The sequence below is a fragment of the Pinus tabuliformis genome, chromosome 5_2 (assembly GCF_031772625.1).
Source record: "Pinus tabuliformis cultivar Carrire ecotype Pingquan chromosome 5_2, CPIR1, whole genome shotgun sequence".
In the NCBI taxonomy this organism is placed as follows: Eukaryota; Viridiplantae; Streptophyta; class Pinopsida; order Pinales; family Pinaceae; genus Pinus; species Pinus tabuliformis.
This window is the reverse complement of record NC_142306.1, coordinates 945085180-945104073: the sequence shown is the minus strand read 5'-3', so window position 1 is coordinate 945104073 and position 18894 is coordinate 945085180. Positions and strand designations below refer to the sequence as shown.

Genomic DNA, 18894 nt, shown 5'->3' with positions numbered 1-18894 from the left:
CGTAACAGTGTTTGGGACGTAGTTCTGAGACCAAAGAACAAGTCAGTTGTGAGTTACCATTGGCTTTACAAGGTAAAGCAAGCTGCTGATGGTAGTGTGGAGAAGCATGAGGCAAGATTTGTTGCCCGTGGCTTTTCACAGGTCGAGGAGATTGACTATGATGATACTTTTTCTCCTATCGCAAGGTACTCATCTGTCAGATCTATGTTGGCACTATCAGCACAAATGGGTTGGAAGATCCATCAGATGGATGTGAAGACTGCATTCCTCAATGGCCAGATTGAGGAAGAGGTGTACATAGAGCAATCAGAAGGTTTTGAGACCTTCGATCATGAGTCGCATGTGTGCTGACTAAAGAGAACGTTGTACGGGCTGAAGCAAGCACCTTGTGCTTGGTACACTAGGATAGACAACTACTTCACCGGGTTGGGCTTCACAAAGAGTGAAGTAGATGCAAACCTATACCACATCGTGGTGAAAGTTAAGATGTTGATCATCGTACTGTATGTTGATGATCTCATATTGAATGGTGATGATCAGTTGATCATGTCTTGCAAGGAGGACCTTGCAAGATAATTTGAGATGAAAGACATGGGTCTCATGTATTACTTCCTTAACATGGAAGTGTGGCAGAAGGATGAGGAGTTGTTTGTGTCTCAGGGCAAGTATGCCAACGAGATACTCAAGAGATTCCACATGGAGAAGTGCAAGCCCATGCAGACTCCTCTAGCAAGTAATTGGAGGAAGGAGGTTGCTACTTCAAGAGAAGTGGTAGAGGCTACTATGTACAGGCAGCTTGTGGGTTCACTGATGTACTTAGTGAACACACGACCATATTTGTGTTATGTGGTGAACCAGCTGAGTCAAGCGATGGTTCAACCTACCAAGATGTTTTGGAAGGCGGCAAAGCATGTATTGAGATACCTCAAAGGCACATCTTAGTATGGATTATGGTACAAACGGACAGAGGGAGTGAAGCTACAGGGCTTCACTGATGCAGATTGGGTAGGGAGTCCATTAGATCAGAAGAGCACATCAGGAGGGATTTTCAACCTTGGGTTAGCGATAGTTTCTTGGTACAATAGGAAACAGAGGTCGGTTGCACTTAGCTCAACAGAGGCAGAATACATGGCTGCAAGTTAGGCAGCATGTGAGGCCATCTGGATGCAGAAAATCCTAGTTGGTTTGTTTGATCAGAGGATGGATCCAACTGTGATCTATTGTGATAATCAGAGTTGTATCTAACTCTCCGAGAATCTAGTATTTCATGATAGGTCCAAGCACATATCCGGTATCATCATCTCAGAGACTGTGTAGCAAGGAGGATCATGTTGCTGCAATATATTTCGACAGAGGAACAAGATGCTGACATTTTTACAAAGGCATTGTCAAAGTGTAAATTCGAGTTCCATAGAGACAAGATCAGGGTGGCAGATAATCCCTTTCTTATTGACAGGGAGTCATGGGGGCTTCACTGTGGGAGCAATACCATACCATGTGGGTTCATATTGGGGGATATTTATTGAGGAAAAAATCACATAATATATTGGGTGATATATAGGGGTTAGAGGGTTTTTATATTGGCAGGTATAAAAAATGGAGCCCAAAGTTAATGAAAAAATATAAAGGGGTATAAAAAATGTTAATGAAAAAATGGATACCTCCAATATCTAGTGAAAGTAGGGGTTTTTAAATTAGGAAGGTGTATTGGGTTCATATTGGTAGGGGGTTAAATAATGTGTTTTTTAGAGGTATTTTCCAATATGTAGTCAAATTAAGGGTATTGTTTAATATGCCACGAATGCACGTGATATGTATGAGGTTCATTGAGTGAAGCCCCCGTGAAGGGAGTGTTGAAATATGGCAACAAGAATATTCCAATTTAATTTGTCCTTAAATTAAATTGTGAATTAAAATCAAATTTAGTCTTAACAACTACTTGGAAATAATTAATTAATTTATTTTAAATTAATTAGTTGGAGAAATTCAAGTTAGAAGTCTTTCTGAAGTCATGCAAGAGTTATCCCTTAAATTAAAGAGATAAGATTGAGTTATATTTGAGTTGTAATTAGTTAATTCAGTTTACTGAGTTAAGTCTAGCTAAATTAGTTCCAAACTATTTGAGGAACTAATAGTGAGTTAACAATCAGTTGATGCATGCATGCACTCAACTAGTGCTACTCCAGTTAACTGAAGATTCCCTCATCAGAAACTTGCATGTCTATTCTAAGAAAGACCCAATTGAGATAAATGTTCAAGGACAGTGTACTATCAGTTTCATGTGTTTCCTCATGGAGAAAACTCATGCATGCAGTCAAGGATTTATCCTTGAGGATTGCGCAGTTTTGGAGAAGATTTTTCCACTTGGTAATAGGAAATCATCCACAAGGAACATCGCAAGGAAATAGGAGCTTGGAGGGCAGAGAGGAAGGCTGGAGAGAAGCCAGGATTGCCTGTGAGCCTCTGTGTGGATTGTACTGAGAGTTGGCTAGCTGTGAGAGCTAAGGCTTTGTATAATTCCTATGTATTTCCACCATGTATGATAATACAATAGTGTGGGGTTTTTAGCTGAGGATTTCCCCAAAGTATTTTCATGCGTATTGTGCCATTGATTCTTCTTCTTCTGGTTATATTTTTCAGCTCGATCTTTAAGCTTCCACAAATTGATTGTAAAAGCAGGTTATAGTATTCTTCTTTGATTTATATTGCATTATCGGGTTAACCTACCATCAGATTTTCTACAGGGGAATAGTCATAGGAGTCTAAGAAACCTTGGAAGACGGAAACCAAGGGTCGGGAAATTGTGTATTAATGTGTATATCATGTGAATAATATGCATCTCACATTTATCCTAAATCTGCTCTCTATTTCTGTAAGTGTTCAAGAGAACAAAGCCCACCATTTCTCACTTTTTTCTCAAACATTAGTTGAAGGATCCCTTGATTTCACTGAATAATATGTGATAAAAGCGAAAAGATTGTTTTCCATTTCCTCTAACAACTATTTGGGGTTTTAATTTATAAAGACTCAAGGTTTAAACATAAGTGTGAACAATCTATCATCCATTCTTTTATCAACAACTAGTTGGCATGAACAAACCTCTTGAATTTTCATAATTTAGTTTGTGTGATAAAGTGTGGGAAGATTATATTTTGTCTGAATAACTACCTAAAGTAGCTTAACCCTCTAAAAATTAATATGTATGATGTTGTAAGGCTAGTTACTATTAGGTTTTTCTCATTTTAACAAAGATGCCAAGTTGTAGGCCATTTGCATATCACAAAGCTATGCGTGTGATCAAACAAAGCTAGCGTTCCCCTATTTCATCTAAAAAAGGGGATCTCAAACCTCAATTGGGCCTCTAATACTCTGTAAGTTTAAATTATTCTTATTTTTATTAATATTATTATGCCCTTTGACTTTTATAGAGTACTTTGACCATCCAAAAAAACAGCTAGTCTTACCTAACTTATTGATAGGTAATTGAAGTGGAAAAGCACTTTGAATTTTGGAGAAAGTAATATATGTGATCAAGCTATGATTCCCTTCATTATTTTATTTTGGAAAGTTTTTAAGGTCATGTCATTAGAGATTCTCCATACTTAAGTACAAACATTTATGTTTGGAGTAACATACAATGTCACATTCTCTTGCTCGAGTTACAAAAGATATTCTAAAGACACCTTTCCCTTATTTTCTTGCCTTGAAAATTTTTCTCAGGACACAATTTTGAGTTCTTTAAAGTCAAGTTGATTTCATTGTGTTGAATACTCTAGAACTTGGGTAATCATCTCTTTTTGTGGCATATATTTGGCAATTGTATACTTTATGACTTCTTATTAGATTACATGAATCTATGTTGGGGAAATGATACATCACTAACCTTGATATATTTTGATTTTTTCTTGAAGCCCACTCTGGAATTTCCTACAAATTAACTATATTCTCTAACAACTATTTTTCCCTCACAGAGCTAGTTTTCTATTTACCTAAAATAGCACCATGCAATTTAGTCATTACAAATAATTCGTAGGGACATTGAGTAGCTTTATAGGCCTCTAGTTAGAAACAAATACCATGTATTTTTCTTTAAGAATTAAGTTGAAATCCTCATAAAATAAACTTTCTTGATTCTATATAATATTCAAAATAATTTATGAACTTCTACTAGCCTTGAGGGTTAGCTCAATTAGTTGATCCATTGTTGTTAAATCACCTTTGTTACTAAGAGGTCACATATTTAATTCTCTTGACACTCTCAAGGTCAGGTTCACTGGGTGAGCCAATAAGAGGTGATCCCTTTGGATGGATCTGCCTAATAAAAATATTCCATGGATGTAGCAACCACTAATCCTTGGGGTATGTGAACCACATTATATATATATATGTATATGTATATATCTATATATATGTATGTACATATGTACATACATACATACATATACATACATACGTATATATATATATATATATATATATATATATATATATATATATATATATAGATATATATATACATATACGTGTATATATATATATATATATATATATATATATATATATATATATATAGATATACATATACAGATATACATATACATATATATACATATACATATATATACATATACATATATACATACATATATATACATACATATATATATATATATATATATATATATATATATATATATATATCTGAACTTCTACTGACATATCGTTCTCTTGTTTTTCAGAAACACTATAATATGGGGATTCATAGATGATTTTTCAGAACAATCCCCTTGATAAGATGGAGACAAAAAAAATTTAAGAAAAAATATATTTAACAGTGATAACTCCTACAAATACCTCATAAATCAAGCTTATGGTGCTTTCCTCCTAGCTATAAGTATCACAAATGACCATTTCATTGTGCTATGAGGACTTTCTAATAAGAAATGATGACAACTTAAATAAAATCAATTTGGGAAACAATTGCAACAAGATTCACTACACCCAACCTTACCACTCTGTTGGAAAAGGAAAAACGGGTTCAAGTAAAGGGTTTTGCTTAAAAGTTTGGGAGATCAAGTGAAAGTTCAATTTCAACAATTCAATCTCAAGTATACTTAGAGTATAAATTATAAAAACTATGAACAAAAAGTCAAGTGCAAGTTCAATTCAAACATTTAAATCTCAAGATTATTTAGAGTAGAAATTATAGAACATGATCATTGGCAAGATATTGGTATCTTGAATTCAGCCTGAATTAAGTGAAATGTATTAACTCTGTTGTAGAGGTTGTAGCATACTTTAATTTGTTAACACTCAAATTTAGAAGCACCAAAACAAAATAGAGAGGAATTTTTCCATAAGGTTATTTGGTTGTCGATGTAAGCATGCTTAAGCTTTAAAATACTCCATGAGAACTATTTATTCCCACCATATGTGATTGTAACATAAGTTAACATTCATGGATCAACATTATGAGTTTTCCAAAGAAGATATTGTTATGGAAGTTATTTAATGATTAACCTTAACAATTTCTATGATTAAAAAAAAAACACTAATGAATGAGTCCCAATGCACACAAAAAAGCTAATGTCGTCTTGGGAATCATGAGTGGTACTACATTGGATTTTGTGGGCACAATTGCTCTTGGAGGTAATGAAACACCATATTATTTTTCTTCTTTTTGGTTATGTTTATGTCAATCCAATTTTTCTACGACCTAAATCCAATTTTGGTTGTGGTTAGATCTCGATAGCCTGAATCCAACACAAATTGAATCGCTCAAAACCAATATTGTATGCTCTCGATATCGCGTTCTGATGATTTTCCCAAACAAGTAAAAGAAATTGTAGGTTGGTTGCAGGACTGGTCACTGGGCAGTCTGTACATTGAATGGGTAGGTTGACTGGGTAAGCTGATTGTACAATTTGGGCCAATGGAAGGATGCCAAGTGGCCTCTCCATATTGGTTCGAATCTACTGTGTTTTGTTTGGTGGTTGAGTTTTTATTTGGGCCAATGGTGGGATACCGCATGGCCCAATCATGCGCTGCCACCTAGCACCCCGGGGTCAACAAAATTTGGTTAAACGCCAAATTTCTACTAACTAGATTCGAACTCAAGACCTCTAAACTAGCATGGCAGTGATTTTTCAATCGCATTGCAGGTGTTACTTGATATACCTAGTGGTGCATTTATATTTAAATGGTAAGCGTTAATGTATTGGAGGATGGGTCTGGAGCTAAGCCATAGCCCCCATCACCTTATCGCCACGAGACCGTAGGCAGCAGGAGCCGAGGGCAAGGTTTTGGATACCATAACATCTACCCACCGGACCAGAGAATGACTGTAGTGGGGGGCTAGCGGATAAGCCCATCCCACGATCACCATGATGCCATGGAACCACGACGGACTACAGTGGAGAGCTCGACAGTGACATGTGAAAAAGAATGGGGATAAGCCCTGCATTTTATGGTGGGCATGGAACCATTGTCGAAGAGTCAGGGGCATATGCCTATGGGGGTGGGCAGTTAGCCCCAACCCCCAAGCGCATGGCCCCATGTGGCCCAATTTTTCCACCTACAAGCCTCATTGCGCATTTAAATGAGGTAACAAAATGCACCCAATTCAACGCGAATCTCACTGGTGCTGGGCGAAATTGTCGCTTGGTGGTTCTGGAAAAGGTGGATTCATAGAATGGTTAGCAAGTTAGTGCAGTTTGTAGAGCAGTTAGCAGGGAAAACTTCTAGAGAGCATACCTTATTTAGTTTTTGGCCAAACTGAGCCCAACAAGAGCCCAATTGGGGGTTATTTACTATTATGAAGCCATTGGAGACATGATTTTTACATTATGAGCATAGTAAATCGATGTAAACAAAAATTTGAGCACTTATTGAAAGAGGTCCAACATTGGAAGCTGGATCAGGAGAGGGGTTAACTCCTTTATCATTTTTGTTGTTATGTGTTTTTGATATGGTATATTTGTCTATGTTTTATGATGTTAACTAAGTTTTAAAGCCATTATTTTAAGTGTTTTTCAAAGTGATCCATTGACTAAAATACATAAAATTTTACTTGAAAATTTTTCCATCACCTTCAAGTTTTCATTACAGATCATCAAAACACCATTTGTATGCATAGTTTATGCTATATTAATTTCATTGCATCCCTAAAACACATCAAGTGGTATTAGAGATGAACTTATAGCTTTGCAAAAGAAAGAGAAGAAAATAGTATGTCAAACTCTTGGGAAGGAGGAAAGTGTAACTTCTGTTTTTGGGAATGATTGCGCATGTTGTAAAGAAGTTTTGATGGTGGATGTTATGCTAACCATTAGATGCTAGGAAATTAATCTTTGTTTAAAATAGTATTAATAATGCATTAGTTCATGCATAGTAATTGAAGTGAGAATTCTAGGACAACATGAATAAGAATGCCACTTAACAAAATAAATAAAAGATATTGTAGCTATAGAGATCGAAGATATGGGAAGTCATAGAAATTAAGAATCTAAAAAGTTGAGAAGGAGAATTAAGGAATTGCAAATAAATCATGTCCATAATGTTGGAGAGGAATCAAGAATATAACTTGAAAGAAAGGAAAGACAAAATGACTAGGAAAGAGACCCTAGTGTGTAGTTGCACAAACTTCTAAAAAGACAGAGTCACTATATAGAACTAAGAAATTGAATTGGAATAGAAACTTAACGATTGAAAATCTAATTAAACTGGAGAATTAGAAAATGATTTTGAATATTAAAAAGTCGAATACCCTCATGAGGTGATGTCTGTTGCCACCAATTTCAAAGGAGCACACTGTGTTATGGTGAGATTTTGTACAATAATATAGTGTATAATAGTATGGACAAGATTAAGACGTGGGAAAAAATGGGAAGTAACATGAAAGTGAAATCCTTACATGCGAATTATTAATAAATTATGTACAAAAATGATGGGGATTTGAGGTGAAAGGGAGAAATTAATTTGAGGGAACATAGAGGAGTGACCATGCATAAAGGGGCCCAAATTCCAAATAATTGCAAGCAGTGCTAACGGCCTAAGTTTTTTTTACTCAAGATGAAATTAAATTATATTATGTTCATACTGTAGATAAAGCATACCAAATTGCTGTTGATATTGACGAAAAGTTGAGTAGACGGAAACAAAGTACTAGAGGAAGAAAAAGGCAATGCAAAGGTAAAGAGAGATTTGGATGAAGTTAGAAAAAATGTAAGAAATGAATATGAATCAAGTGGTTACACTAAGAAATTTATGGAAAGTTACAATTGTGGTAAACTAAAGCATAAGATGGTAGAATGTGCTGAGAATCAAAATGATGGGAAAGGGATGAATGCAAAATGGAAAGTACAAGGTAAGTGTTGTCATCTCATTATTAGTGAAGGAAGTATTAAATTACTAGTGCATAAAAAGGCAATAAAGGATTTAACATGGAAATGCGCACTCCATCCTAGGTGATAAAGGATTTAACATTGAAATGTACACTCTATCCAAGTGCATATAGAATTTCATTACTAGAAAAGGGACATTAGGTTACTATTCTTCCATAGTATTTGTTAAATTTTCAAATACGAGATTATCAAGACCATGTTTTCTATGATATTGCTGCCATGGGTACCTATTATGTATTACTTGGTAGACCTTGGTTGTATGACATGGAACTTTCTAATGATGGGATGAATATTCTTACTAGTTTTGAGAAAGAGAAAAGAAGTTGTAGGTTACATTAAATGACAAAACAAAATGTTGGAGATAGAAACATTAACAAGATCATGCTTTGTTTAGTGAAATAATGTTTATAAGGAATAAACAATTCATAACCGTTTCCTTGATTTTTTCCCAAAAATGGCTTGAGAAGAAGGAAAGAAGGAAGTGATAGTAATATATTGAAGAATTATTAAATAAATATATGAGGACATCATCATAAGTGATAAACCAATTGGGGTACCTTAAGAGACATTTTAGATTAGATTGACTTGATACCTGGATTAAGCATTCTTAACAGATTTCCATAGAAAATGACACCACTAGAAATTTAAGTGGTTAGTAGACAACTTCATGATTTGCTATATATATACCTAATAAAATAAAGTTTAGGGCTTCGTGATGTACTTGTAGTACTAACACTTAAAAAGGGTGGAAAATAAGAGTGCGCGTGAATTATATCTTTTAAAATAAAACCATTCTCCTTTGGCCATTTCTCCCTTCCTAAATTATAACCATGTACCATTGTTTTACTTCTTTTATACACCCTCATCTTGCACTAGTCTAAGAACGATGACATATTTCGCATGAATTTTATATTTCATATTTTTAACATACTTAGCATTAATTAATTATTTATTACATGATTTCTTGCTTATAATCACTCTTGTAACTTATCGATATCTCCAATGTTTGTTTGGTATTCAAATGCTGACCATGACCGCTGATCCTAGTGCAGGATCGGATCTTGCACTGGTGCCCGCACAGCGAATCCTTACAGCAGATCCAAGCCTCCTTGATCACTGCCTCATTTTGCGCAGCTTCAGCCATGATAGCAAGATAAATCTGAAGGCAGCCGAGCTTCAGCCACAACAGCAAGGTCGATCAACTACCTAATTTTGAAGGCCGAAAGCTAAATTCTACATATCGGTTATGTAATTGGTTAAACGATTCTTTTGGCCTTCGGCCAAGGATCTATATAACGAGGAATGTAAATAGGATGAGATAGTTTTTGACAGAAGTTTGTATAGAACAGAGATATAACCAGGGAGGCGATAGCAGGCTTGTATTTTGTTATCACCCAAATCTAGGTTAGACTATGTATTCACGCATGTATTTGCCTCTATGAATTGATAAAAAGGGAGCTCCGCCTCATGTTTCATAAATCGTATTTATGTGTTTGAAAGTTGATGAATTGATAAAGTACTGAGAAGCGTTTCTATTTGAAAGGGAAATGCGCTAGTTAGCTAGGGCCCAGCCAACCCAACACATTTACCCTATTTTCGTGTTTCTTGTAATTTATGTTTTTATATTGACAAGTGTGATTTAATTTCCAGTGCATACATACTTGTCTGAGTGAAAGTGGATCCACTATGTGAAGTAGTTAAGTTTCATTTCCCTGTATTTGATTTCGGATTGGTTTTCCTGCCCGATCCAAGCAGAAGAAATAAACCTGCACCAGTGCACGTTGGTGTGCTATTCAGTTTCCTGCACCTGATTTCGGACTGGTTTTCCCGCTTGGTCCAAGCAGGAGAAATAAACCTGCACCAGTGCACGTTGGTGTGCTATTCATTTTCTACAGGTTTGTTTGATTGGTTTCCCCGCCTGGTCTAAGCATGAGAAATGAACTTGCACCAGTGCACGTTGGTGTGATACAGCAAGCCTATCTAGTTTACTTCTCGCAATTTTCTTGTTTTTATTAACACTTTATGATAGGATAGATTATATTGATTGTCTCTTTATTTCCGCACTCGGTTAAAATAAGAAACATTCATTTTTATGTATGAAAATTGATAACACTTGCAATAATTAAACACTTATTCCAAGTATTAAATACTAAGTGCAAGAAGCTCTGATCTGGTGTAAGAACTAGTTTCTTGCCATGAGATCTGAGTGCTCTGAACTTGAAAAAGTTCAAGCCCTTGCAGGAAGTAAAACACTTTTAGTAAAGACACCATTTATACCCTCTGAATAGATCTCTATTCCTCCACCAGTGCAAGCGGACTGCACTAGTGCAGAACAAATTAGTGCAAGAAGGAAATCTCTACATACGTAAGTTTGAGGGCCCATCTGATGAGACTGCTAAAGTGTCTCTGCTAAAGAAAAACACACACTCAGTAGTTGATCAATAGTTAGCTAGAGTGATTGCCCCTTTATTTCTAAATCCATGTTGTAAATGCATTATTCCTTGTTCGAGTCTTAAAATTATTTTGATGGTTCAAGTTGCCTCTTTCTCTCTTTTTTTTTATTCTGCAATCTTTCCTTTAAAGAAAATAGGGATTGACATTAGAAATATTCATACCATCTCTAACATTCCTGTGCTTCGTCTCTAAGTTTACGAATCCCCCGGGTTGACAATTTAAGTGTTGAGGAGTTTGCTTAAGTGTAATTCCTACACCCAACAATATGGTATTGGGAATTTGAGTTATGTTGGAGGGTAGTGTGAAAGTTCCCAAGTCTGAGCCGTAAGTGCAGTGTTTTGATGGACTAAGGTGGATACTAGAGGAGGAAGTTTGGAGGAGCTCAAGGTCTGGCCAACGAGGAGTAGTTGTTGACAACTCGTGTTCATTGTTGGAGAAGTGACATTCGATGATGATAGGTGGAAGACCTCCTACCCTATGTTAGTCTTCTTTGGAGTAGTGGAGGAAAACTGTAGCGAGAAGAAAATTCCCAAAAGAGCTGAGGAGAAGCAATGGGAAAACATCTCAAAGTGTTGTTGCCTTGAAGGATGAAGTGGCAGCTAGCAAGCGTGAAGACCCTATGTGTTGATGATAGATGGAATTATGATCAACTAAAGGGAAGATTGGATAACCGAGTTTAGTGGCCTAAAGGAGTTGGTGCATTGATAGAGGCAGGTGTTGTATAATAGAAGCGAAAGACCCACAATGTATAAGATACGACAAAGCAACTGTGATTGTCGACTACATCATCTAAATCTTCAGTGTATTTTGTATATTGTATTCTTGTACTAGTAGATATTTGAGGGCCACTATCCCTAGTATGAGAGCCCTATAATTTTGTATTATCATATTGATTAATATAATGAAGTTGGCTTGTATAAAATTGTGTAAAAAAATGTGTATATTTTGTGCACTAGTAGATTTATTGTTGTATATTTCTTCATTGTGCAAAGTATACTTGTTGTGATACTTGGTTTGGTAGTGTCCATGATTTAAGATTCTGTGAGAGGCATAATTCATGCTACAGGGATTGCTACAGCTTTGGGAATTAGGAGTTGGGGTAGTATTACGAGCAGTGACAGTGATAATGACGAGTTACTTCCTAGTCTTGGAAGCGAGGGAGAGTTGATATTTGGTAGCTTGGGTGGTACTCCAAGCCTTATGGTTTAGGGTTTGGAGGTTGGAGTGCCACAAAAGCATTTTGTGTGCTTGGAACCCAAGGAGTGGGATTTACACCCACGCTTGTAGGTGTGAAAACACAAAGAGATTTTCACATGTGATGATTTGAGATGATAGAGGACCTCGAGAGAAGAAAGAAGCAATGAAAATCACTCAAATCCAAGATGTATAACTTGAGATATTAATTTTTGAAATTAATGTGTGGGCTTGCACAAGAAGAGTTAAGGTTGGTTAGTTGTTAATAGGCCTTATGACAATTGTACAGGCCCTAAAGGGAAATTTGTTGGAGCCACATCTTAAGATATAAATCAGAGGTGTGTGTGAGGTCATTTCTCACATCCCATGAGCATCTTCCATAGCAATATATTAATATGACGTGAGCCATAGCTCAACAGGGGAGGCTGAGGCAGGAAAGGACGCTTGTTTAGGGTCCATTCATATTTTTTCCATGGGCCAAGTAGGAGTAAAGGTAGGCCAAGGCCTCAAGGGATAAATCTAGGATGGTTGGCAAGGTGTTTGTGGCATATTGCATTACCCTTTAGGGTTGCATTCGGTACAGGAGTCTCGACAGGAGGTTTAAGACCTGTTCCTTAGTGAACAGAGAGTTTTTGGGTGAGAATAGGGTTGTAATTTAGCCCTACAAGCCAACAAGGTACAACAACAAGATAAGGAAGCTATGTTGTAACTATTGGATGATCAATTAGACTGTTAAAGAGGGCTAACCAATGGCTGTTATAAACCCTAATCAGGAAGCCTCAACAACAACAACATACACCGGTCTAGGAGCAGTCAAAAGGTATGTGTGATTGATGTATTAAAGTTGAATTGATGCTAGGTGGATGAGGTCCTAGGTTGGACAAGTTATTTCATATGATATTGGGAATTTAAGGTATGTTGAAGGGCATTGTGAAAGTGCCCAAGTCTGAGCCCTAAGTGGAACACCTTGATGGACTAAGGTGTCTACTAGAGGAGGAAATTTGGAGGAGCTCATGGCATGGCCAACTAGGAGCAGATGTTGACATCTCATGTTCATTGTTAGAGAAGTGAAATTTAATGATAATAGGTGGTAGCCCTCTTTCCCTATCTTAGTCTTCATTGGAGCAATGCAGAAAGACTATAGTGGGAATACAAGTCCCAAAAGAGTTGAGGAGAAACAATGGCCAGAAGTCTCAAAGTGTTGTTACCTTAAAGGATGAAGGAGCAACTAGTGAGTCTAAAGACCCTATGCGTTAATGATAGATGAAGTTATGATTAGCTAGAGGGAAGATTGGATAACTGAGTTCAGTGGCCTAAAGGAGTTAGTGCATTAAAAAAGGTGGGTGTTGCAGAGTAGAAGCAAAGGACGCGTAGTGCACATGATACAAAAAAGTAGTTGTGATTATCGACTGCATCAGTTAGATCATCATTATATCTTGTATTTTGTATTGTTATACTAATGGATATTTGAGAGCCATTATCCCTAGTACGGGAGCCCCAAATTGTTGTATTAACAGATTGATTAATATGACAAAGTTGGGTTGTTGTATAAAATTGTGTATATTTTGTGCACTAGTAGATTTACCGTTGTATATTGTTATGTTGTGCAAAGTAGACTTGTTGTGATGCTTTGTTTGGTAGCGTCATTAATTTACGATTCTATCCTAGATATAAGTAACATGGAAAAGCAACAGTTAATAGACAAGTTCATGAGCCACTAATAAGATGAAATTTAATTATTTATGATGTCCTTTATGATAGACAAGTTCATGAGCAGCTAGACATATACTTGATAAGACGAAGTTTAGGTGTTTATGATGTAATACTAACATTGAAGAAGGGTGCAAAATGCAACTCGGTACAAAGTTTAAAGTTATAAAGAAGATAATTCATGAATTCATGAGTGGATAGACATATACCTAATAAGATGAGGTTTAGGTGTTTATGATGTAATACTAGCATTGAAGAAGGGTGCATAATGCAACTCTCTACAAAGTTTAAAGTTATAAATAAGATAAGATGAAGTTTAGGTGTTTGAAGTTAAATAAAATGATTGTTTGATTATCGCAAAATAATTTTCAAAAGTTGTTTTGAACAATCAAGATTAGAGAAGGGAAGTGTGTTGAATGAGACTGTGTACAAAGTTTAGAGTTATAAAAAATGATTGTTTGAATATAGCAAGATACCTTTCAAAATTTAATTTGAATTGTAGATTTGATCATATCAAAATTAAAGAAGGGAATGAATGGAAAACATTATTCAAGAAAAGGTAGCAACATTAAAGAAACGAATAAATAGAAAACAACATTCAAGGAAACGTTGCAGGAATGGCTTGCTATGTCATTTGATTTTAAAAATATAAATGGCATCTTATTAGGTTGATGAATCAGGTAATAAAACTATTCTTAAATAAATTTGTACTTATCTACTTTTATCGGTTTTTTATTTTTAAATTTTCCAACGAGCATTGAAGATATTGGAAAATTAAGACTTTTTCAGGGTCACAAAAGAAGGCTAAAAAATGAATAGCATTTTCCCCACAATTTAAAATCAAGTAATCCCCTACGTTTTTTCAGTCTTATAAGCCAAACCAAACTTGATTGTCATCATCAAATTATTCTTTACAAATTAAAATAATTCGAGGAGAAAAAATTATTTAATTTTCCCTTTAAAAACAACCTCAATTTTTAAAACAAAATGACAAATTTCATCATCAATAAAATCAACCAACGACCTACTAAACCTTTTGCATTGTATGGTGAACGCCATTCCGGAACACATATTTAGAGACATAGGGAAAAAAAATTAAGGGGGTAATGCCGTTACACGGACCAGCCCCTATTAATCCCGTTTCACAACATGCTATTCCAGGTGTCTCAAACACTGTCAATCAATATACAGGGTATCGCCTACTGTCTCATCAAGAACAATAGAAAAGGGCCAAGCTCTAAAAGAAGATACCGATTTTTCCAGGACTTGAAACATAAGGATATCAAAATTGAGAAACCTGACCAGAGTATATGGGAACTTAAAAAACATCTCTCATCTTGTCATGCACTTATAATTCTAGATGATGTAGATCACATAGACCAGATGGAAAAACTTTATCAATGAAGGATTCCCTTAGCCCCCAGACCCTGATTTTGGTTACCTCTCGTGACTGGCATGTCCTCAGAATCTCAGGAGTCGAAGACGGATCAATTTATAATCTAGAGGGTCTGAGTAGACCAGACTCCAAAGAACTCTTCTGCTGCCATGCCTTCCATCACAGAGATCCACCTGCAGGGTTTGCAGATCTGGTAGATCGGTTTGTAACGGCGTGTGACGGATTGCCGTTATCTTTGAAAGTCTTTGGGGCGGCTGTTTATGGACGACAACAGTCTTACTGGGAAGAGTTTCTTGAAGAACTTCACAAGAGACTTCCTACTGAAATACAAAACAGACTCCACATTAGTTACGAGTCACTCAAAGAAGAGGATCGGCAAATATTTTTAGATATTGTTTGTTTTTTCATAGGAGAGGAAATAGACACGGCAATAAGAATATGGGGTGTGGTAGGGCTGGAAAATCTAGAGAGCAAATGTCTACTGTAGCTGGACAGTGAGAAGAAAATAAAAATGCATGATCAAATTAGAGATATGGGGAGAATTATTGCCAAAGAAGAATCAATGCCGCGTCGACTTTCCCAAATTGATGATTTGTTGGCGCAAACTTCATCTGTGAGTGTTTCAACCATCCAATCCTCTCTCATCAGTGCCTAATCTTTAGTCTGCGTTATTTTAATCCAGAAAGATAGATCTGTGTAGTGGATAATGTGTAGTTTTTGATGAATGAATAGGTGGTAACCAAAGTCCGTGGAATTTAGATGGTTCCTCCCGTGCCATACTCTCTCCTTTTTTCAAGCCCATCGCATCTGAGAGACCCTAGGTGGAATCTGTTAAAAAAAATTCATTATGATTGTATGAATTTGGAATTTGTTGCCACTGAAGGTGATTATTTAAAAGCTATATTAAAGAGAGCTCCGTTAGTACCTCTCAAATGGCTTCGCTGGTATCATTTTCCTGACTCTTCCTTGCTTTTTTGGGTTACAATGGAGAATTTAAGAGCTCTAGAAGTGGCCGGGAGCAGATTGGAAATTTTGTGGCAAGATAAGTCTCAGGTATGCAGATATGTGCGTGTATTCTTCTTTCACATTTCATTTCAATGAGTAACTGATAGTCCTCGTAAACAAAATATGTAGGTTCGTTTCTCTTTGACATTTCCTTTCGTTTCAGTTTGTAGATGATAAGCCTCATAAATCTTTCTTACACATGAAATGTGAACATTGCAGGCTCCTCTCCAGCTGCGAGAGCTAAGTATTTTTTCTCCTCTTTCAAGCTTTCCGAACTCCATAGGGCAGCTGACCCGCCTGGAAAAGATTTTTGTGGGTCAGGAAAGTCTGATCCTCCCACTCAAAAGCTTGCCGGAGGAATTTTGCAATCTACACTCATTGAAATGCTTGACCCTGCAAAGGTGTTCAGAGATGGTGTCGCTTCCTGAGTCCTTTGGAAAGCTAATAAACCTTTAGCACATCAATTTGAATTGGGCTTCCAGTATAATGACGCTTCTGAATTCTTTTGGAAATTTGACAAATCTCAGGCACTTCGAAATGTCAGGTGCTTCCAGTTGGGAGACGCTTCCGAATTGTTTTGTAAATTTAGCAAATCTTCAGCACTTCACTCTGTTAAATGCTTCTAGGTTCCAGACTCTTCCGAGTTCTTTCGGAAATTTAAGAAATCTCCAGCACTTCGAAATGTCGGGTGCTTCTAGTTGGGAGACGTTTACGAGCTTTTTTGGAAATTTAACAAATCTCCCGCACTTCACTCTGTTAGATGCTTCTAGGTTGAAGCCGCTTCCGAATTCATTTGGAGATTTAATAAATCTCCAGCGCTTCGAATTGTCAAATGTTTCCAGTTGGGAGATGCTTCCTAATTTTTTTGGAAATTTTACAAATCTCCAGCACTTCACTTTGTTAGATGCTTCTATGTTGGAGACGCTTCCAAATTCTTTTGAAAATTTAACAAATCTCCGGCATTTCGAATTGTCAGGTGTTTCCAGGTTGAAGACGCTTCCGTAGTCTTTTGAAAATTTAACAAATATTAACATCTATTTATCAGATCTTTCTAGTTTGCAGACGCTGTGTTGTGGAAATTTAACAAATGTCCACATAGATTTATCGGGTCTTTCCAATTTGAAGACACTTCCTTTTGGAAATTTAACAAATGTCAGCATCAACTTGTTAGGTGCTTCTAGTTTGGAGCGCGTCCCATTTTTTCTGGGGATCTAACAAATGTCTCCATTTCCATTAAGTTGTCAGGTGCTTCCAGTTTGGAGACGCTTGCACTTCCGACGTTTTATGGAAATTATGGAAATTTAATACATGTTGGTGTGGTGGTAGAGTTTCGAAATGCCGACGTCAACTTGTCAGGTGCTTCTAGTTTGGAGAAGCTTCGGCGTCCCATTTTTTATGGGGATCTAAAAAATGTCTACATTCCATTAAGTTGTCAGGTGCTTCCAGTGTGGAGATGCTTCCGCTTCCGACTTTGTTTGGCAATTTAGCGGAGGTTTATGTAGTGGTAGATTTCCAAAATGCCAACGTCAACCTGTCAGGTGCTTCTAGTTTGGATACGTTTCCACTCATGAATTTTTTTGGAGATTTAACAGAGGTTTCCATCAAGTTGTCAGGTGCTTCAGGTTTGGAGAGGCTTCTGCTTCCGAGTTTTTTCGGAAATTTAACAAAGGTCGATGTGGTGGTGGATTTCCAAAATAGCAACGTCAAGCCGACAGGTGCTTTTAGTTTGGAGACGCTTCCAGTTATGAATTATTTTGGAGATTTAACCAAGGTTTCAATCAAGTTGTCAGGGGATTCTAGTTTGGAGACGCTTCCGCTTCCGAGTTTTTTTGGCAATTTAGCAGAGGTTGATGTAGTGGTAGATTTCCAAAATGCCAACGTCAACCTGTGTGCCTCTAGTTCGGAAATGCTTCCTCGTCCGAAATTTTTTTGGGGGATTTAACAAATGTCTCCATTTCTATTAAGTTGTCAGGTGCTTTCAGCGTAGAAATGCTTGTGCTACCGATTTTTTTTGGAAATTTAACGGATGCCTACGTGGTGGTAGATTTCCAAAATGTCAACATCAACTTGTCGGGTGCTCCTAGTTTGAAGACGCTTCCACATCCAAATCTTTTTGGTGACTTAAAAAATGTAAGCACACGGTTGTTACGTGCTTCCAATTTGGAGGTGCTTCCGGTTCCAAATTTTTTTGGAAATTTAAGAGATGTCGACATGGCACTAGATTTCCAAAATGTCAACATCAATTTATCAGGTGGTTTTAGTTTGGAGAGGCTTCCACATTCAATTTTCTTTGTGATCTGAAAATCACCCTTGAGTGACCTCAGTTAATTAATTATTGAATGAAGGTATTACAGACTCATGCGTTAGTGTGTGTTTATGTCATTTTAGGCAATGGATCGATCAGATTGCAAAATACACAGACACTGGAAATATGGAAAACAACAGAGAAACAAAGTAAGCAAATACAAGAACACAACAATTAATAAAGAGTTCACCCGATCCTCCAGGGCTACGTCTCCGGTCCAACTTTCAGTGGTGGCATTCTTTTATTGTGTCTTTAAAGCAGAGAATTACAATGGGGAGCTCAATCTGAGTCTCCTGAAACAGAATTGCTTGGCAGGGTGGTTCTTAGATTTCCCAAGTCACTGGAGTACACAGACTCTTTGCCTTACCACCTCTTGACCTCTCTGGTCTTTAATGGGACGAGCCCAATGTGGTGCTCAGTTCCCGACA

The 18894-nt window shown here is 36.7% G+C and overlaps 1 protein-coding gene across 2 annotated transcripts; it reads left to right on the top strand.

Moving 5' to 3' along the window:
* Positions 1 to 16079: 16079 nt before the first annotated feature.
* Positions 16080 to 17322, top strand: LOC149162380 (uncharacterized). 2 transcript variants are annotated; one of them, XM_089435686.1, is made up of 2 exons: positions 16080 to 16209; positions 16381 to 17322. In XM_089435686.1, exon 2 carries the CDS (start codon positions 16648 to 16650, stop codon positions 17164 to 17166), a length of 519 nt encoding a protein of 172 aa, XP_089291812.1. In that variant the 5' UTR covers positions 16080 to 16209; positions 16381 to 16647; the 3' UTR covers positions 17167 to 17322. The 2 variants fall into 2 exon arrangements, with proteins under 2 accessions (XP_089291812.1, XP_089291813.1); XM_089435687.1 differs by having other exon boundaries at positions 16086 to 16209.
* The last annotated feature ends 1572 nt before the right edge of the window (positions 17323 to 18894 follow it).